This window comes from Eumetopias jubatus, unplaced genomic scaffold (assembly GCF_037043125.1).
Source record: "Eumetopias jubatus isolate StellerSeaLion01/CBP00866 unplaced genomic scaffold, mEumJub1_p1.0 scaffold_8, whole genome shotgun sequence".
Lineage (NCBI taxonomy): Eukaryota > Metazoa > Chordata > Mammalia > Carnivora > Otariidae > Eumetopias > Eumetopias jubatus.
The window spans coordinates 117,746,529-117,768,455 of record NW_028274814.1 but is presented as its reverse complement, the minus strand read 5'-3'; the positions used below and the strand labels follow the sequence as shown (position 1 = coordinate 117,768,455).

General features: G+C 35.6%; 2 protein-coding genes across 7 annotated transcripts in view; one reads left to right on the top strand and one right to left on the bottom strand.

Annotated features, from left to right (window-relative positions):
* CDK17 (cyclin dependent kinase 17) overlaps nt 1-11,969 on the top strand; it is a 114,013-nt gene extending 102,044 nt beyond the window's left edge. For 2 of the 5 annotated variants that reach the window (XM_028105427.2, XM_088025288.1), the window contains exons 12-17: nt 579-676; nt 1,548-1,653; nt 3,548-3,590; nt 4,587-4,677; nt 6,307-6,384; nt 6,911-8,607. In XM_028105427.2, coding sequence (XP_027961228.1) covers nt 579-676; nt 1,548-1,653; nt 3,548-3,590; nt 4,587-4,677; nt 6,307-6,384; nt 6,911-6,948 — 454 coding nt within the window. In that variant the 3' untranslated portion in view covers nt 6,949-8,607. Of the gene's footprint in view, nt 1-578; nt 677-1,547; nt 1,654-3,547; nt 3,591-4,586; nt 4,678-6,306; nt 6,385-6,910; nt 8,608-8,982; nt 9,630-9,886 lie in introns of those variants that run through there. The other 3 variants (XR_003609627.2, XM_028105429.2, XM_028105428.2) reach the window with 3 other exon arrangements.
* A 4,676-nt stretch (nt 11,970-16,645) lies between these two features.
* ELK3 (ETS transcription factor ELK3) overlaps nt 16,646-21,927 on the bottom strand; it is a 67,468-nt gene continuing 62,186 nt past the window's right edge. For both annotated transcript variants that reach the window (XM_028105430.2, XM_088025289.1), the window contains one exon: nt 16,646-17,403. In XM_028105430.2, coding sequence (XP_027961231.1) covers nt 17,305-17,403 — 99 coding nt within the window. In that variant the 3' untranslated portion in view covers nt 16,646-17,304. The remainder of the gene's footprint in view (nt 17,404-21,927) is intronic.

Here is a 21,927-nt window from a genome sequence, read left to right as displayed (position 1 = left end):
TCCATCATTGTAACTTTTTGTATACCATTTTAATATGTAAAATTTTACATACAGTGGTTAGATAGTGAGCCCTTTAACAGAAGGGACTGTTTCTTAAGGGTATTGACACAGATTCTAGAAGGTAGTATTTATTCACTGAATCCCCATACATTTCTTTTCCTTCTCATACACACTCACCACCCTGCACCTGTATGTTCTATCTCTGCTTCCGACATAAAAGTATCTTGAATTATTTGCTTCTTCCTATCCCTGCTACCCACTAAGACATAATAGGCATTAAATCACTATTAGCTATTGGTATGTTTTTCTTCAAGGGTCATCCAGAGGAAAGCTGGACATTTTAAGGCAGGGCAGAAGAGGGGAGATGGAGGAATGGATCTAGCAACATGGAAGTGGAGACAAATAGGATACATATTAACAAATTAGCTTAGTTGGAGCTGAAAAAAATCTCTGTAGGAGGTTTTCTAGCAGACTAATATAAAATTCTCCATCTCCAGAGGCAATCTTAAGGAAAAGATAATTGTCCTTCATAATATGTAAATGGATTGCTCATCATTTTTTTATGATATATCTTAAAGGGGTGTTGGTTGCATTTTCTTTGAAATGGCTTCTGGAAGACCTCTGTTTCCAGGATCAACTGTGGAAGATGAACTGCACTTGATTTTCCGACTGCTAGGTAACAAATATTTTCCCAGTAATTTGTTTCCTGCAATTGTGACTAGCTAGATAAGACTATATATTTAAAAAACTATATTTAAAAATTTGGTACTGAGACTAAGATAGCTGTTATAAGAATTATAATTAGTTGGGGCACCTGGCTGGCTCTGTCAGTGGAGCATGGTGACTAGTAATCTACGGGTTGTGAGTTCAAGTCCCATGTTGGGTGTAGAGACTACTTAAAAATAAAATCTTAAAAAAAACCTGATTACAAAGAAAAGAGTTATAATTAGCATAATTATAAAGATAGAGCCTTCTATGTAACTTCTCCTTTTCATTTACTAAGTTCTGCCTTTGCATTAAAAATTGTATGCAAGAACAGAGAAGAGAAATATTGTTGAAAATTGACCTTTAGCATATTATTAGGAAATATTTCTAGGTTAGGTATCAATTAGGCACTATGGCATTTTTATGGCATGATTGCATAGTCCCAAAAAAGTCAGTATGTGTTTACTATTTCTGTCATTTTGCTTTCAGTTGAAATAGTAAAATCAGCTACTAAATGTAAATTTTTCTTTAAGACACTTTTAGTTCTCCTTATTTTTATATATTTGTGTATGTATAAATTTTTATATATTTACAAATAAAAATTTTTTTTTTTTTTGGGGCGCCTGGGTGGCTCAGTTGGTTAATCGACTGCCTTCGGCTCAGGTCATGATCCTGGAGTCCCGGGATCGAGTCCCACATCGGGCTCCCTGCTGAGCAGGGAGTCTGCTTCTCCCTCTGAACCTCTTGCCTCTCATGCTCTCTTATCTCTCATTCTCTCTCTCTCTCAAATAAATAAATAAAATCTTTAAAAAAAAAAAATTTTTTTTTTTTTTTAAATTCAGGAACACCATCTCAGGAAACTTGGCCAGGTGTTTCTTCAAATGATGAGTTCAAGAACTACAACTTTCCAAAATACAAACCACAGCCTCTCATTAACCATGCACCCAGGTATTTTTTTTCATTTCTTTAAGTTAAAGGGGGAAAACCCACATGATTCTTTCTAGTCTCTTGAAGCATTAGCCGCAGTAAGGATTCAGGGAAAAATATATAATACACATACAGAGTTCTTAAATATTTTAGGATCTGATTTGAATCTGAATGAATTTCTTTCTTCCTTTTGTCAGATTAATTTTATAATTCAGAGACCAAGATACATAAATCATAGAATCGAGCTATAAATAAGATGAATATAGAACATCCATATTAGAATTCTAGAGTTTATGTAGATTGTTCCCTCTGTCAGAAAGAAGACATTGGTTAATGTCATATTCAGTACCATGAGGACCGTGATAAAATTTTTGTTTTGCTTCCTATGGAATTATTCTGTATTTACTTACAAAAACCTAAGCGTTATAAGTAAAATCTTGACTCTCACCCAAGATGATCCATCAGTATTTGGCCAATGTTAATGACATGATTTGTATTTGAAGAATGTAAACTCTTTCTGACCCCTCATATCCTAAATGTTGGTCATTTCATTAATGTTTCTCAGATCTACCCCCAGGTCCATTTAAAACCCCCATTAAAATTTCAGTCAGAACATTTCTACTTATGGAATTATTACATTTTCAGTAAGTAACAAAGAATAACCCCTTTGTTTTTTTTTCATGTTTCCTTTAAAAAAATAGAGTATACTCAGATACCAAATAAGGTCAATGTCTTTTAATCAAAAGCCATTAACATTGCTCACGACGTAACACACTTGGCTCTAGTTCATTTATTCTCAAGCTAGAGAGAGTAGAAAAAACAGTTCTGATACCAAAAATATTTTTAAAATATTTATGTGAATTGATGTTCTTATTGTTACTATAGCAACTAATAACATTCTAAGTAGACTTTCTTAGGCAGAATAATACTATATGCAGGGCTTTTTGTGTGTATCTCTTCCTTCTAAATAGCATAAATCCTATTTTTGTCATTTATATGTTGCTTACTATTGTAGTGTCCAGTGCAGAAGGTTGAATCTCTTCTTTAAAGCAGGTTCTCCATGACCTTAGCCCCTAGTTTGTCTGTGCCCAAGGAGCTCTGGATATTTGTCAGAATGGCAAACTACAAAGGAGTAGTCTGGAGAATGTCTAGGCTACAGCATCCACATACCCACTAAGAGCACTTGGGAATATTTCTTTATTCATAATTGTGCTTTTTGCCAGTGAAAGGCATGCAAAATAGAACCTGTGATTTCTGATCAAGAGATTATCCCATTAAAATAGTCCCCAAACCCTCTGCTTACTTACTAAATGGATTTCATCACTATAATTATCATCTTTATTGACTACCTCATTGATTTTGTAGCCCTAATTTTTAATTAAGTTTTATGATGTCATTGTGGCATATGTACATTGAACTTTATAGGTTCTAGTACCCAGTTCTCAGTAGACTACCCTGTAAAAACATGTTGAATGAGTCATCTGTGTTTATTGTGAACCACAGTGATACATTCTGAGTTACTTGTCTTTATTTCACCTATACAGTAAGAAAATGGTGATTTTGTATCTTGTGTATAGTGGAACAGTATGAAAATGATACATGTAACTTCAGCTTTTGTGATAATAAGGGTTACTTTGAGACAGAATGGTGATTTTAAAAAATTCTTTAATTATCTAATTTGTTCTTCATTATTGAAAATTTGAGTCAAAGCCCAGTTTTTTATAGTTTCTTCTTAAACAAGTGGCAAGATAAGTTTTTAAGGATAAAACAGATTTGAGTCTATTTGAAAGCAACAAGAGTGGCTATTTTAGAGCACTTGAAGTTAGCAGGTTAAAACATTAGGGAAATAGTTTTATTTGAAAAGTTGCTGTCAGCTAAGATGAATAAATTGCCACTTGTTTTTTGTTGTTTTTAGGTTAGACTCTGAGGGAATTGAGTTAATAACAAAGTTTCTTCAGGTAAGTTACATCTTACTTTGTAATCACTAAGCCTCAGTTTCTCTACATCTATAGAATGGGATCAATAATAACATGCTTAAGTATTTGTCATGATAGTTAAATAAGATTATTGTAGTATCTGGCATGCTTAAGGCATATGTGTAAGTAAAAAAATAATAAATGATGGTTTCTCTTAATGTATATGGGTCTCTCATTGTGACTTAGAACTCTGAGGTAGTCACCTTCTGGCATTGATCAACTATGTCAGGGCCATGTTCTCTGCAATTCATAGTCTCTTAAGTTCTTTTTCTTTTCCTTATACTTAACAGCCTTACAGGCTGCTGCACCTACAAATACCATTTATATCTTCTATTCAAAGCAGTAAGAAGAGAGGATAAGGGTGTCAGCCATTATCGCCCACTTGTATCTGGAAAGCAAAGGCTTTTCCAGAAACCCCTGCAAAGCTTCATCCTAAGTCTCATTGGCCAGAACATTAATTGTAAGAGAGGCTGGGAATTGCGAGCAAGATTATCATAGTTAGCCTAAACTTAAAACAGTCATGATTCATGATTAATCCGCTGGATTTGGAAGCATGGACCCCTTAAACAAATCTAGATTATCTCATCAAGGAAAAAAGGGAAATGGGTATCCAGTAGGTAATTTAATAATGTCTGTCATAAAAGTGTTGGATATATTTCCAATGATCCTTTGGTGTTCATGAGGAAAAGGAATGCCAAAGGTCAGATATTTTAATTTTTTTTTAATCACTTCAGAAAATACAGGGAATCTAAATTTTTAGTGAATATCCAGCTTTATCTTGGAAATTTGGAACTGAGATATAGTCATTACTACATAATCTCAATAGTAACTCACATTTGAGTATATCTGGTGTACTCCAAATTGGTTCTTAAAAAGCAGTCATTGTATTACAAATAAAAGTAGCTCTAAATGCTAATCTGCCTCCCCTCATAATGTTTAGAGAAAAAGTTAATGAAGCAGTTCTTTGCTTTTTCACAGTACGAATCTAAGAAAAGGGTTTCAGCAGAAGAGGCCATGAAACATGTATACTTTCGAAGTCTGGGACCAAGAATACATACTTTACCTGAAAGTAAGAGAAATTCTAAAGTCTGCCCCCCCCACCACCACCATTTTCATTTGTCCAGTATTGGAGACTGGGGTGAATTAGGGGTTTAGGGAGAGATTGTTGTTGGTTTTTAAGCATAAAATTTTAGTCTTTTTATAACCAGATCAGAATTCTTTGAAGGGAAGTGTTGATTTGCATATGTTTTCATTTTGTTTCTTTTTTTTTTTAAGACTTATTTTAGAGAGAGTGAGTGAGTGAGAACGTTCCCCTGTGAGTAGGGGGAGGGGCAGAGGGAGAGAATCTTCGAGCAGACTTCCTGCTGAACTTGGAGCCCAAGTGGGGCTCGAGTAGGGCTTGACCTCACAACCTATGAGAACTTGACCCGAGCTGAAACCCAAGAGTCGGATGCCCAACTGACTGAGCCACCCAGGCACCCCCTTAATTTGTTTCTTTTAACACTGAACACATTGCCACTGCTCTGTAAGAAATCAATAGTACTTAGGCATGGGTTATTAATCTTATTAGACTTAAATTGGGAAATGCGTTTTGATGATAGACGTTGTCATTAGGCCCATTCTGGATTGCTTTGATTCAGAGTTTCTGAAAATGGATTTCAGGCAAAGAGTAATGAAACACAACCAAAACATAAAACTGTTTTCTTGTGAAAGTAGATTTCCTTTTCAAGATGCAAAGATGATTTTTCTTTGCTATGGTCACTGACTTTACTATCCTCATGACAGTGGTGATTGTATTGTCAGTCACTAAAAGAGCTGATTTCTCATGTCTGAGTTAACTGCTTCATCTTACTCATAACCTTTTAAAAGATTACCCCAACATTTTACTTTAAAACTGAGTAAGGTGAATGGGGAATTAGAATATTTAGGAACTGAGATTCCAAAAGCTTTCATTAATTTCCCATTTCATTTACCACTAAAGAATATTAATTCATTGAGGTTTGCTAACTGGAATCAAGAATCTTTAAGACTTTTCACTTAGAACTTACCTGGATATTTTTTAATGAAAGACTACCTCTCTGGCAGAGATGGAAATGAGAAAGATGAATTACAAGTGTTTTTTTAAGATGATATTTACATTTCATTATTAACACCAAGTTTCATAGTTTGAGGTAGGCAATTATGGTTGTGTACAAACCTATTGTTTTTTTTTTTTTTTCTGAAAATCTGCAGTTATTTTGAGGCCCTGATACCTTCTGCCATTATAAGGAGACATAAAGGACAGAGAGAATAAAAGTCAAGAAATATCTTTTGATTAGGTCTCCCAACCCCAGTAAGTCCTAGAAAGAGACAGTGTATATTCTCTATATGTACATATTTGAGGAGAAACATATTAGAAGCATTATTCAAAGCAGAGTTGCAGGGGAAAGTTTTTGAGGGGAGATTATTTTGTTTGGTTTCCTTCTCAAAACATTGGGACAAAGGGGAAAATAGTTCAGTAGGGCTGTAACCTTGTAAATGTAGCATAAATGTTTCATGTTGAATCAATATACATTTTTTTCTCTTTAAATTTTTTTATTGTTATGTTAACATGCTCTGCGAATCAATATACATTTTTAAACATTCTGTCTGTAGTTGGGTTATATTTGTTTTAATAATGTTAGACCTTTACCTGACAGTTTTTGTCTATGCATTTTAGGTGTATCAATATTCAGTTTGAAAGAGATTCAGTTGCAAAAGGACCCGGGTTTTCGAAACTCTTCTTATCCAGAGACAGGTGTGTTTGTCATAAACCATTTCACGTGTCGATCATGAAATTTTGCGTGGAACCACGTTTTTGGTTTATAAATTGATCAGTAAAATTATTGATGTAAAAACCAATGTACAGTGCATTCCACAACTGTATGTTTAGCATTGCACGTACTCACTTTTCTGTATGATGTGGGCAGCTCAGTAATTCTTCAGAGAGAAATCTGACTCAGTCAAGTCAGGGATCCTGAAAGCTGCAGATGGCACAAAGACCTTTTACAAGTGGCCTGGCTTGATCACTGCACACGCCATCCCTGGTACCTGAGGCAGAAGACACACCTTGTGCTTCCCTAGTCTTCAGGTTCATCACTTCGAAGCATAGAAGCTATAGACTGACCCCATCAACAAAAGGGTCTTTAAGACAGTGCTGATCACTCTTATCGTGGAACATTAGTTTTTGCTGGTGGGAACATTAGCTTCCTAGAGTCACCAAATACTGTATGTGGGATAAAACTGAACCTTGAACTGCCTCATAAAATGACTTTATATTTTAGGACATGGGAAGAACAGAAGACAGAGCATGCTCTTTTAAGTCTGATAAAATGGTTTCAAGCCCAGCCCCCAGCCTTTCTTATCAATCAAGGACTCAGATCTGAAGGCAATTATTTCTTTTGGTGGACTTGGAATCTCCGTTTGTCTACACTGTCCTCTTCACAGTGGAGTCTTTTTATTTCAGACCTACAGATTGTTTTTATATTTGTTGTCACAGTGTGACAATTTTTTTGTACAGTTGGTTTTAAGGTCTTCTCTGCCATTAGAGCCAGTAGGTTACAGCTGTTGATGTAACTGTAGCTGCAATTTTTGTGCAGGACTAGAAACACAGTGCATTATTTATTGCGGAATCATTGCTGCTAAATAACTACTGTCTGTTTATTTAACACAACAGTTAAATGCCTGAAGAAGTTGCAGTGGCTTTATTAGATGTGAATGCATCTGTTTCTCCTCACGAATTGTTTTACTGCTGCATTTCTTGTTTGTTTTAAAAATTAAACTGCAGTGTTTCCTGGAATGTAAATTTAGCTTTGCTTATTAACAGTAAAATAAGTGAGCCATCTTGAACACTCTAAGTTCATGCTATATAATTTTTTATTGAACATCCGCAAGTAGAGTAGCTAAGAAATTGATGAGCACATGTTTAGGAAAGCATGTGATGCAGAAGTTGATTCAAGCAAGTGAACACCTGACATTATAGGGATCTCACATTAGATACCAGTAAATTAAAGCACCAAAATTATTTATTTTTACCTTTCCTCATTTTAGAAATATTTACTGCATATTATTGGATATGTGTATACTAATACACTTACCTATTTTACATTGTGCTTTAATTTAGTTAAAACTAAACCATACAAGTCTATTGAAATATGTGAGGTCTTGTTTTTGTCTTAAATACGATTCTTTTATTAGAAGGGATGATACTTCTTTGGGGAGCCATTTATTTCATTTGGGGGGCTGCGTGTGTATATGTATGTTTTAATAACATTCACTTGGAATCAGCTAAAAGCTGTAATATGTCTTTGAAATGAGCCATGATAAATACAAATGAGAGAAACAAGAACTTAGAGGATTGTTTTAAAGCATTGTAGGTATTAATGTGTTTATCAGAGATAGTAAATATTACAGTTTCAATTATGCATCTCTTTGAACATCATAAACACACCTTGGTGTTGGTAAGTGTTTTAAGCATTTGTGTTAACTTTTAGGGACTATTTGTTCATTTAGTGCATCTTACGAACTACAAATATTAATTGGTATATTTTGAAATGGTCATGTAAATTTTTGGCTTATATATCATGAAAATAATCATAACTTAATTTTTTTTTCCTGATATTCACTGTAAAACATTCAGGGGTCCTACCATTTCTGTTCAGGAAATCTTGTAGTTTATTGTTATTTAACAGTATTAAGTGAATTTTTGTATATTTCATTTTAACTTTATTTGTGAATAGTGATTGTGGCATGTTTGGGTGTTATTTTAATATTTCATGATACAGAAATTTTAATTTTTAAAAAAAATTTTCTGGAAGAAACAGATTCATGTGTAATGGTGAATATTGGACCACTACTGCTTTTCACATTTGTAAATTGGTTTTATGTTAAATCCTGTAGCCTAACAAACTGCTGTTATTTCTAACTGACAGACCTGTATTAATATTGTACTTTGAAGGTTATAAATATTATGTGGAAATTCCTCCATTTTGTTTTGAAATTTATAATAAGATCTTCATGTTGTTAAAATGTGGTTTTGTTGAGTCATAGTTCTTTCTGGGGGAAGAAGGCTGTGCAAAATGGTATCATTTTCCTTTATGGGTTTCATTTTTAAGATCATGAAGTCTTACCGTGCCAGTAATGATATTTAGTTTATATTTGTGCTGGCCATTTATTTAGTAATCTCTAATGTAATTTTATAGGAGAGTACTCAGTTATAAAGCTGTCAGATTTTTCATTTCATAGGTTAGATAAATGATGTTTTGCAAATTTCTTATAGTTATCTATAAGTTTGATATTCTTGCATATAAAAGGTGAAGAAATATATCCAGTAGTTATATAAAATTCTTCTTCCTAGGAAGTCCTAGGGATGTTTCTTCATTTTATTAAGGAATTTGATATTTTTTTTTGATACTTGAGCACCACCATTCAGATCCTGAAAACTTTGCAATGAAGAGAATTGAAACTCAGAAATTTTGAACCTTGAACACTTAGAATTCATCTTAAACTGACATGGTTTTAAAGGTAAGAGAGGATGCCTTTTTTGTTTTCCTTCCAAGTGATGTTGTTAACACACACTGAATATGTTGCTCTAGGTGTATAGAAGTGGCTCCATTCTATCTGATGCTTTATTGCATTTGAAAGACTACTTGTTAACATGTTTCATAATCTTATCTTTTGGATCCAGGACAATTCATAAAGTTGTTTTTTTGTATGCTTCTGTTTTTACTGTTTTGGTTTTTTTTTAATTTGCCATTTTTATCCATTGTAAGTACACAATATAGTGGCATTAATTAGAGTGTTGTACAGCAATTACCACTATCTTTTTCCAAAAATTTCATCTCCAAACGCTATACCCATTAAGAAATCCTCCCTCATTTCCCCCTACCCACAGCTTCTGGTAACCTCTAATGTGTGGGCATAACTCATTTTACTGTGCTGCACTTCATTGTGCTTTGCAGATACTGCATTTTTTAATAAATTGAAGGTTTGTGGAAACCCTGACAGTGCCATTTTTCCAACTGCATTTGTTCACTTTGTGTCTCTGTGTCACATTTTGGTAATTCTCACAGTATTTCAAATTCTATTATTATTATATTTGTTATGGTGATTTGTGATGATCCTGGATATTACCACTATAATTGTTTTGGGGGTGCCACAAATCACACCCATGCAAGACAGTGAACTTAATTGATAAGTGTTGTATGTGTTCTGACTGCTCCACCAACAGGTTGTTCCTCCATCTCTCTCCCTCTCCTCAGGCCTCCCTATTCTCTGAGATGCAGTACTGAAATTAGGCCAATTAATAACCCTACAATGGCCTTTAATTATTAAAGTGAAAGGAAGAGTCACACATTTCTGAGATTAAATTAAAGCTAGAAATAATTTAAACTTAGTCGGGAAGTCGTGTCAAAAGGCAACATAGGCTGAAAGCTAGGCTTCTTGCTCCAGTCAGCCAAGCTGTCGAATACAAAGGAACAGTTCTTGAAGGAAATTAAAAGAGCTACTCCAATGAACACATAAATGATAGAGTGAAACAACCTTATTGCTGATACGGAGAAAGTTTTATTGATCTGGGTAGAAGATCAAATCAGCTACAACATTTCCTTAAGCCAAAACCTAATCCAGAACAAAGCCCTCTCTCTCTTCAGTTCTCTTAAAGAGGTGAAGAAGCTGCAGAAGAAAAGTTTGAAGCTAACAGAGGTTGGTTCATGATTTTAAAGGAAAGAAGATGTCTGCATAAAATAAAAGTACAAGATGAAGCAGCAAGTTATCCAGAAGATCTAGCTAAGATAATTAATGAAAGTGGCTACATTAAACAGATTTTCAGTGTAGGCAAAATAGCTTTCTCTTGGAAGAAGATACCATCTGGGTCTCTCATAGCTAGAAAGGAGAAGTCAGGGCCTGGCTTCAGAGTTTCAAAAGATGGACTAGGGTGCCTGGATGGCTCAGTTGGTTGAGCATCTGACTCTTGATTTTTGGCTCATGATCTCCGGGTTGTGGGATCAAGCCCTGCGTTGGCCTCCACACTTGGCGGAGAGTCTCCTTCTCTCTCCCTCTCTTTCTCCCCCCCGCTGAAATAAATAAATCTTTAAAAAAGACTCCTTATTAGACACTAATGCAGTTGATGACTGTAAGTTGAAGCCAGTGCTCATTGACCATACTGAAAACCCTAAGGCCCTTAAGAATTATGCTAAATCTACTCTCCCTGTGCTCTGTCAGTGAAACAACAAAGCCTGGATGAGAGCACATCTCTATATAGCATGATTTACTGAATATTTTAAGCCTACTGTTCAGGAAAAAGGTTTTCAAAATACTATTATTGTTCATTGACAATGCACCTGATCACCCAGGAGCTCTGATGGAGATGGACAACCAAGATTAATCTTGTTTTCATGCCTGCTAACACAACATCTGCTCTGGAGCCCATTGATCAAGGAGTAGTTTTGACTTTCAAGTCTTATTCTTTAAGAAATACATTTCATGGGGCACCTGGGTGGCTCAGTCGTTAAGCATCTGCCTTCGGCTCAGGTCATGATCCCAGAGTCCTGGGATCAAGCCCGTATCGGGCTCCCTGCTCAGCAGGGAGTCTGCTTCTCCCTCTCCCTCTCTCAAATAAGTAAAATCTTAAAAAACAAAAATACATCTCAAAAGCTATAGTTGCCATAGTAGTGATTCCTCTGATAGATGTGGGCAAAGTAAATTGAAAACCTTCTGGAAAGGATTCACCATTCTAGGTGCCACTAAGAACATGTATGATTCATGGGAAGAGGCCAAAATATCAACATTAACAGGAATTTGATAGAAGCTAATTCCAAGACTTGAGCAGAAGTAACTGCTGTGGTGGAAATAGTAAGAGAACTAGAATTAGAAGTGGAGCCTGAAGATGTGATGAATTGCTGCAATTTCATGATAAAACTTGTAATGATAAGAAGTTGCTTCTTATGGATGAGCAAAGGGGTTTCTTGAGATGGAATCTACTCCTGGTAAAGATGCTGTGAAGATTGTTGAAGTGACAGCAAAAGATTTAGAATATCACATAAATAAATTTAGTTGATGAAGCAATATCAGGGTTTAAGATGACTCCAATTTGAAAGAAGTTCTGTGGGTAAATTGCTATCAAATAGCATGAAAGGACTCTTCCATCATTTCCGCAGACTTTGTTGTCTTATTTTAAGAAATTTCCACAGCCACTCCAGCCTTCAGCAACTACTACCCTGATCAGTCAGCAGCTATCAACATCAAGGCAAGACCCTCCACCAGCAAAAGGACTGTTGACACACCAAAAGCTCAGACGGGTTAGCATTTTTTTAACAATAAAGAATTTTTTTTTCCACAAAAGTATGTACTTTTTCTTAGTGTTATTGCACACTTAATAGACTGCAGTATAGCATAAACATAATTTTTACATGCACTAGGAAACCAAAAAATTCATTTGGCTCACTTTATTACGGTATTTGCTTTATTGCAATGGTCCGGAACTGAACATGCAATATCTCCAAGATATGCCTGTAATTTTTCTTTTAAGTTTTCTTTTTATTTATTTACTTAAGTATATCTCTATGCCCAACATGGGGCTTGAAATCACAACCCTGAGATCAAGAGTCGCATGCCCTTCCAACTGAGCCAGCCAGGCACCCCTGGTATGCCTGTACTTCTTGTGTCTGAATTTGCCTATTGTAGGTATTTCATGTAAGTGGAGTTGTACCATAGTGGTGTCTGGCTTATTTCATTCACTTAGAATGATGTTTTCAAGTTTTATCCATGTTGTAGCATGTATCAGAATTTTTTTTTTCATGGCTGAATAATATTCTTCAAATGTACATTTTGTTTAAACATTTATCTGTTGATTTCACATGAGCTTTTTTTCCACTTCTTGACTTTTGTGAATAATGCTGCTATGAACATGGGTGTGCAAGCATCTATTTGGGTCCTTTTTTTCAATTCTTTGAGTTTATATACATAGGAGTTGGAATTGTTGGGTCATTTAGTAATTCTATGTTTACCTTTTTGAGGAACCATCAAATGATTGTCCATGGCAACTGCAGCATTTTACATTCCCAGCAGTAATGTATGAGAGTTCTAATTTCTCATCCTCGCCAACACTTATTTTCCTTTTTTAAAAAAATTATACTCATTTTAATACTTGTGACACGGTAGCTCATTGTGGTTTTGATTTGCATTTCCCTAGTGAGTAGGATATTGAGCATCTTTAAAATGTGCTTGTTGGCCATTTGTATATCTGATTTGGAGAAGAGTCTGTTCAAGTCCTTTGCCCATTTTTAAACTGTTGTTGCTGAGTTGGGTTGTTTTAAGCTATAGTTCTGTACATATTCATTTTTTTTTTAAGATTTATTTTAGAGCGCATACGAGGAGGGGGAGGGGCAGAGGGAGAGGGAGAGAATCCCAAGCAGACTCCCTGCTGAACATGGAGCCTGATGAGAGGCTCGATCTCATGACCATGACATCATGACCTGAGCTGAAATCAAGAGTCAGGCGCTTAACCGAGTCACCGAGGCACTCCTCTTTATATATTCTAGATATTAGACACATATGAGGTATATGACTTGTAGTTATTTTTTCCATTCTGTGGGTTGTCTTTTACTTTCTTGATGGTGTCCTTTTAATACATAAAATTGCTCATTTTAAAGACATCCAACATATCTTTTTTTTTTTTACTTGTGGTCTTGGTGGCATATTTAAGAAACTGCCAAATTTAAGGTCATGAATATTTTCCCCTATTTAAGAGTTTTATTGTTTTAATGCTTACATTTAGGTAATCCGTTTTAATTTTTGGTCCATCTTGGGTTTTTTTTTTTTTTAAAGATTTTATTTATTTGAAAAATAGAGAGCACAAATAGGCAGAGGGAGAGGGAGAAGCAGGCTCTCTGCTGAGCGGGGAGCTGGATGTGGGGCTCGATCCCAGGACCCCAGGATCATGACCCGAGCCGAAGGTAGCCGCTTAACCAACTGAGCCACCCAGGCACCCCGGGTTAATTTTCGTATGTGGTGTAAAGTAACTTCATTCTTTTGCATGTGAATGTCTAGTTTTCCCAACACTGTTTGTTAAAAAGACTGTCCTTTTCTCAAAATGGTCTTGGCACCCTTGTTACAAATCAGTTGGCCATAAATGTGAGTTTATTTTGGGGCACTTGATTCTGTTTTATTGGTCTACATTTCTCTTTTTCTGCCAGTACAACAATGTTTTGATTACTTGTAGCTTTGTAAGTTTTGAAATCAAGAAGTGAGTCCTCCAACTTTGTTCTTTTTCATGATTGTTTTGGTTGTTCAGGGTCCCTTGAAATTCCATTTAAATTTTAAGATGGGGTTTTTCTATTTCTCAGGAAATATGCCATTAGGATTATGATAAGAATTGCATTGAATCTGTAGATTTTTTTTTTAAGATTTTTTATTTATTCATGAGAGAGAGGTAGAGGGAGAAGCAGACTCCCCGAGGAGCAGGGAGCCTGATGCAGGACTCGATCCCAGGACCCCAGGATCATGACCTGAGCCGAAGGCAGATGCCCAACCATCTGAGCTACCCAGGCACCCTGAATCTGTAGATTCTTTGTGAGTATTGGGATTTCCAGTCCATGAATGCAGGATAGCTTTAATTTCTTTTAGCAATGTTTTGTAGTTTTTCAGTGTACAAGTCTTGTGCCTCCTTAAATTCATTCCTAAGTATTTTACTCTTTTTGATGTTATTGTAGGTGGAATTATTTTCTAAATTTCTTTTTTGAGTTTTTCATTTGCTAGTGTGTAGAAATAGAAATGATTTTTGCGTTGATTTTGTATCCTATAATTTTGCTGACTTTATTTTTTTTGTGGATTCTTTAAGGTTTTCTACGTATAAGACCATGTCATCTGAATAGATAGCTTTACTTTATTACTTGAATTTATTTTTTTTTGCCTAATTACTTTGGTTAGGACTTTCAGTCTTTCACCATTGAGTATGGTGTTAGTTGCAGCTGAAAGAATAAATGATAATTTGTTTCTTCTCTTCCTCCTCACCTACCCCTATTTCAATATAGAATGATTGGTAGACCTTAAGATTTAAAAGATCAGAGGACCACTTTTCAAACCCATTCTCCCCCACTCCCTCCCCTAAGTCAACCTCAGTAATTGTGTTTCCTTAAATATCTTTTTAAAGCAGATTTTATATATATACATATATAAAATATATGTAATATGTTTTGATGTATCATATTTAAGGCTAGATGACAAGACTTATTTTCCAACTGTACCCATACAGAGAAGTAAAATTTGGATCATCCCAAGTAAATGGAAGTAAACCAACCCACTTGCCTCCTCACACCTTTTATCACAAAGTATTTATTGAACAAAAATAATAAAATTGATACATATATGAACATGAATGAAGATATGCATCATAGAAAAGATGTGTACAAAGAGAACAACGTTTAGGTTATAGTTCTATAAAACCTTAGCCATAGCAGATTAACACTGATGAAGCAGACATATAAAAAGGAAAAAAAGTTATTTAATATGTCCTTTGAAACCTATTTTCTGACTAAAATTGTTAAAATACACACACACACACAGAATGAGGCAGGGCTATGAGTTATACTTCAATACCTCCAGTTCTGTATTTGTGTCCTAGTGAGTTTTTTGATCCATAAAATGTATGGCGTTTTTCCATTTCTAAAAACGGAGCTAGAATGTATGTCAATCATAGTATGTCAAGGAAGGAAGTACAAGAATCGGATTTATAGTCATTAGAGTATTTCCAATCAGCATATACATTTAAAAATATTTTGGGTTGAGATTTTTGTACATTGATTAACTTCCTTTGGTTTATGTGGTTTTTTCCTACCTAACAGATTTGGGCCAGTAGTTACTTATAGTTAGGCATGGGAAAACAGAACTGGACTGAGCACCAATCATTGTTCTACCTTTAATGAGCCGTGTGACCTTAGGCAACTCCCAGTTGCTTCTGTGTAATTGCCTTATCTGGAAACCGTGGTAAGAAGCATTCTCAAAGGCCCCCTCTACCTTTAACATTTCATGTTTGGTAAATATCAGTTCCCTGTACCAGCTATTTTATTTTAGTACAGAATTATCCTCAGCTTACGTGAAAGTGACAGTAGTGTCTGGATTTTGGAATTTACTTTATATCCAAAAGTGTATATTAGAGATTTGTACCTCCCCATACACAGAGACAATTCCAATGGAAAATCTCAAGATTTTAAGCATTATAACAGAGTTTTAGAGTCTTTGAAAACTCAAGAGATGTTTGCTTTTACAAGCTTTATTTTTTACCCCTTTTTCATAATCTTGCCATTTAACACCTAATGTGGAATCAGTTATTTGGCATTTCAAATTGGTTTGTTACTTACAGTTAAGGATGATAATCTGATCTTGAAAGCACTGGGCACTTTCCAGTTCTCTTCACATTAGAACTTTGCTACTTCATGTACAGAACAATGCCTTAGAGTGGCCCCTGCTGTTTCTGTTACCACTGCTTTACACTACGCAGAAGAATTTACTGCTGAGTGCTCCAGATGTAGTAGTTCAGTTCCACAGTGAGGTTCCTGAAGAGTTATATATTTCTTATATCCAATTTCCTTCATTCTCACCATAAACTTAGTTAATACATAAAGCAGTGTATCCTACCTGTGTCCACAAACAAGGCTATGCCTTATACACCTGAAGATACCTGATGTTACAGAATTGTTGTGTTCATCAACCAGTCTGTGAGCCTCTTCATAGGATGTTTAAATGTTAATTATAGTTCTAGGGGTTTAGTGAAACCCTAACTAACTCATGATGATACAGGAAATGTATCAGGGGTGTGATTCGCTGTGGAAAACTGGGAGAACTACAGCTAATTTTTTGAAATAAGAATATGCTTACATAGGAGATATTCCAAGGGAATGGGTAGAGTGAACTTGATGTAGATTTCCATCTCAGGTTTTTGTTTGGGAGGAGTCTAAAAGATTGTAAACAGCTAGGTGGCTAGCCTTTCAAACTTCATTTTTTAAAAAATGCACTTTAGAACATTTTCTTTTGTGAATGTTTATTTTCTAAATATGGCTTAGTTTCTTTTATAAAAACATGAAATTGGACATTTACTGAACTTCAGTTCAAAAGAGGTTCTAAGGCAATTCTTATACAATTGAAAGCGAAAAAGAAAAATATGGATAAGCTTTCATTTTGCCTACTTGTGAAAAATAATGATTCTACTAGAGAGCTGATACTAATTTTTGTCTTCCAAACATTTTCTCTTAATACTAAAAAATATATAAACCATTTACATAAAACTAAATGCAAAGGAAGGCACAGCTGGTTATAGTGTCTATAAGCATAGTTCAGCATATGCGGAATTAGAAAGAAAAAAAGCTTCACATCCTTATTAGTTACACTGAAAACCATTAAGAAAAGTTCTTCACTGTCAACAGTGTTCAACACTTAAGAGCTAAGAGAATATAAAAAAAAAACATTAAAAAAAATCACTTAATGCCAAACAGATCTTCATATATACTTGAATATAAAAAAAGGTTTTAAAAATGCTAACATAAATCTAGACCATCCATGTTATGAAAAGTGCAAACCAAATTAACAGGGTTTCACAACGTCCTTCTCATGACACAGGTAAACTAGCCCATGGGGACAAATTTATTTCATCAGTTAATAAGTCTTTAACTGTGGCCAGATGTCATCAGGATTTCTGAGAGTTCGAAGAAAGCAGTACTGGAGAAGCAGCTCTATCCAGACTGGGGATTGGCACTGGCATGTGGCCGTTAAGCAGTGTTGGAAACTGTAGGGGACAGAAGATTTTTAAAATAATTATTGCAGACCCATTGGGACAAACTTGAATTCTTTACATTCCTAGACAGACCATAGTGGATCACCCTTGGGACAGAGAGGTTGCAAATTATTTTACAGAATGAGATCAAGGTTACATATAGCAAACAAGGGAGAAGGCCCAGAAAATGTCCCTATTTTATATGCCTAGCCACTAGAAAAAAATGTACCTATGGTGCTAAAGCATGTTCAAATACTCCTTTTAAAAGGTTCCAAGCTACTTAGAATGCTGATTTGCTTTAAAGTAATTTTGAAAACCACAGACAACTGACTCTACTGATTCACACGTAAAATTTCTAATACTGTATTTTGAAAATGGCCACTTGTTTTTCCAGAGTAAGAAAAAATGCTTCTTAGTAACTGCTAAAAATGAAGAATGTTTTAGCTTAAAAGACTTAGAAAGCAAGAATATATCTTGGAGCTGAGGAAATTTTTTTTTTAAATTACAATGATAATACCAAACTAATCTCCTTTAAGTGACAAAACAAAGAGTAAAGTTAATTTCTGTAGTGTGGGTAAATAAGATGATAAATGGGATAAAAGTATATGCTTTGATAACTTTCAGGTCTAAAAGAAATACCACACTATACTCCCAACTCAACAAGAATAATTAAAGGCCTCCTTTTAATACATTACTATTCACAACTAGATTTTTGTTGTCTAGATTGGTATGTGTCAAAATGATCTCCTGGGCTATCTTCCAGTTTAATTTCTATTTAGATAAGTTAATATTAAATTTCAACACTAAATATCAAACTACAGAGCCTAGCACAAGTTAGAAGTACAATAAATACAGAATATATTTTTTCAATTTTCAAACTGTTTCAGTAACTGTTATGTGTAGTGCCTTACAGTTTATCAGTGGTTGTCATTTCAATTGGTATCTAGAAGCCTGTAAAGTAAGTTTGGTTATCCCCATTTTATAGAAAACAGAATTCAAATAACTTCTGATTGGTTAAAGACTAATAGGCAATAAAGCCAAGTTTTAAACTCTGAAAGATCCTGCGCTTTTTGTACCAAACTGCCCAACTTATTTTTGGCAGGGCTTGGTGTGAGTGTGCTCTTTAAATACTATTTCAGTTTCTTTAATGGTCATTGGCATATTCAAGGTTTTTGTTTCTTTTCTGACACTTTGGAACTTGAGTTGTTTGTAGAATTTTATCCATTTCAACTGGGTTATCAAATCTATTTGCATATAGTTTATTAAGATCCACGCTCCTAACTACTATTCCCATTGACTTAAGAGTGAACACAGAATGAAGAGCAGGTTTTGAATTTTCATTCTCCTAGCTTATTTGCAATCTTTTCTCATTTTGTTTTTTGACCATCTTATTGGTGTTTTCAAAAGAAGCAGCTTTTGGTTTTGTTAATCTTCCTGTTTTAAAAAGTATATTATTGATTTCTGCCCTCTGCTCTTTATTTCTATACACTCAGTTGTAGTTTCTCTTCCCTGGCTTTTCTGGCCTGTTTCATCTTTATTGACTCCCCACCTCCACTCGCTTAAGTTGCAACATTCCCCCCAAAGTTTTGTTTTCAGCCTTCCTTTCTCCTATACTCAACAATCCTTTCCTGCTGTTAGCTAGATGTCCCCATCAGTGCGTCTTCACCAAAAACCTGTTATTCCGTGTTCACTCTGAAGTCGGTTAGAGTGGTGATACGAGCAGGACCCTAAACTTCAGTCAGGGCTCTGCCACTTACGAACACGTGGTCTTGGGTAAACTGAGCAACATCTCTGGGCCTTAGTTTCCTTATCTTATCTTTTCAAAAAGAACTACTGGGAGTACAGTTGACTCTTGAGCAACACAGGTGTGCAGATTTTTTTTTAATAAACACAGTATAGTACTACAGATATATTTTCCTTGCAATTTTCTTTAACCTAGCTTACTTTATTATAAGAATACAGCATAATAATACATATAACATGCAAAATGTGTTAATCAACTGTTATCAGAAAGGTTTCCGGTCAACATTAGGCTATTAGTAATTAAGTTTTTAAAAAGTCAAAAGTTATACATTGGATTTTCAACTGTAAGGGGGAGGTCAGCACCCCGAATCCCCACTTTGTTCAAGGGTCAAATGTATTAAATGAGAAGCCATGAAGAGTGCTTTGAACGACGTCTAGCATACAGTAGCCCTCAGTAAATGTTAACTTCTTACTTATAGCATTTCCAGTCTTTTAATCACATAAGTAATCTTTGCCTCTTCCTAATTTTCACTACCTCTTACTCCTCAAACCCAACTAAAAGTCTCTCAATTTTACCTCTGGAATGTCTTCTAAATATATTCCTATTTCTACTATTCTAAAAGATTATTTTTCCCTCAGTATTTGCAGTAGTATAAATATTCCTCCTATCTTCCTGCACCTTATACTTTCTGCTTTCTCTTCAGTCCTTCCTCCACACTGGTATCAGCAATATCTTCCTAAAATAGAGAATTTAGGGGTGCCTGGGTGGCTCAGTCGGTTAAGCATCTGCTTTCTGCTCAGGTCATGATCCCAAGGTGTGTCAGGCTCCCTGCTCAGTGGGGAATCTGCTTCTTCCTCTCTCAAATAAATTAAAAATCTAAAAAAATAGTATAATTAAATCTGTTCTTTTATATCCAGCTTAGAAAACCTTCCATGGTTATCAAGAGACTAAGGTGGAAAACCCTGAGCATAGCTTTCAAGGCCTACACAGCCACTCTTCTAATCACCCAGTCCCTTCCTGGACAGACTGTGCACTTGCATATCCAAATCATGGAGATTATCTAGAAGGTGCTTTTCTCTCTGCCAAAACCCTGTCCTTTCTTACCAGCTCAGGTGCCACGTCTTCCGGCGGAGCCTTCATCTAGTCCCTAGCTAGAAAGCTATTCCCTGTTGGGTTCCTATAACCTTTTGTTTATGTATCTATTATTCCCATAGTGTATATTCCCCTACAGTCCCTGATAACAGAGCACTGCAAATATTTTCTGGGTTAGATTCATTGGATTAAAACATTCAGAAAACATCCTCAATTGAAAACTTAATTCTGGGTGCCTCAGTCGGTTGGGCATCTGCCTTCAGCTCAGGTCATGATCCTAGGGTCCTGGGACTGAGCCCCACGGAGAGCTCCCTGCTCAGTGGGGAGCCTAGTTCTCCCTCTGCCATTCACCCTGCTTATGCTCTCTGGCTCTCTCTGTCAAGTAAATCAAATCTTAAAAAAAAAAAAAAAAAATTAATCCTGCCTTGTTTCAAGATATTATCTGTACCTATGCCAAATTTGATGAAAATCTGTTTCAGAAGTGGAACAGACACCCTGTAGATAAGCTCAAAATGCCAAACTGTTCAGACCCATCTCATTTTATTTTTAAATATACCTCTTCCAGAAAGGCGCTAATATCTTCTCTCTCCTTCCCTTAAATTCTTCAATATCTGCTGTAAGTTGCCACAGTAATTACATGAGTGGACCTTCTGTGCAAAAAGTCCTCAGCTCTGTCAACTGTTACCGAAAGGATTCTGATCTACTTTTCAATCCTGACAACAGGAAATTTGCCAGCATCATTTAAAACTTATTGTAGCCCAAATGTATTTCTTTTCTTCCTCAATGTCTAGTATATATGAAAGGTTTATTTTTAAAGAAAATTATTAGTTCAAAAGGGGCACTGCTGATAATCTGAATTTTGAATATTCCTCTTACCATGTTTTATTTACTATTTTCAAAACTGCTAGTTTCAACTATCACAACTGCTCTTACATAGGAAGAGTAATGTTTTAAAAGGTACAAAGTTGTTTTTCCTTAGTTTCATGGACCCCAGTCACAGAAAGAGGGCACAAGGCCCTGCCAACAACGATCTAAACATGATTGTTTTCCCCATTTCTACCTCCCGTTTGTGGTTTTTGTTGTTGTTTTTGGATGGCTCTGGTAGAGAGGACAGGTACATTGTGAAATTTAAAATTCTGAGCAGGTGGCCTTTAAATGCAGCAATTTCTTCTGAAGAATTCTAGTTATAAATTAGGAACCACTGGTCTGCTGTGGTTCTCAAAGTAGATTCCTGGAGTAACAGCATCACTAGAATCTTGAAAAAATGTTATAATCAGGCCCCAATCCCACACCTTCTAAATCAGAAACTCTGGGGTTGGGGCCCAGCAGAATCTTTTAACATACCATCCAAGCTGATTCTGTTGCACGTTACCTTTGAGAGCCACTGGTCTACAGTAGTGACTGAAGAAAAAAGGGTATGTGTGTCCAACACCCAGAGCTCCAAATATCCTGCTAATGTATACAATCACTATGGACACGAACCATTACTGTGAGGAGTGATAGGCTGGAAAAGGTTTAGTATCCACGGCAAGGGATCCCAAAGAACTCCCTAACAGCAGTTCTCCATGCTTCCTTGAGAGATCACCAAGCCTTGTATCAATCAGGTGGCAGAATTCCCAGTAAGGAGGGAAGTGAGATTCCATTCTTTATTCACAAATATCTAGTGAACCCTCCAGAGACCGTGTTAGATTCTAGGACTA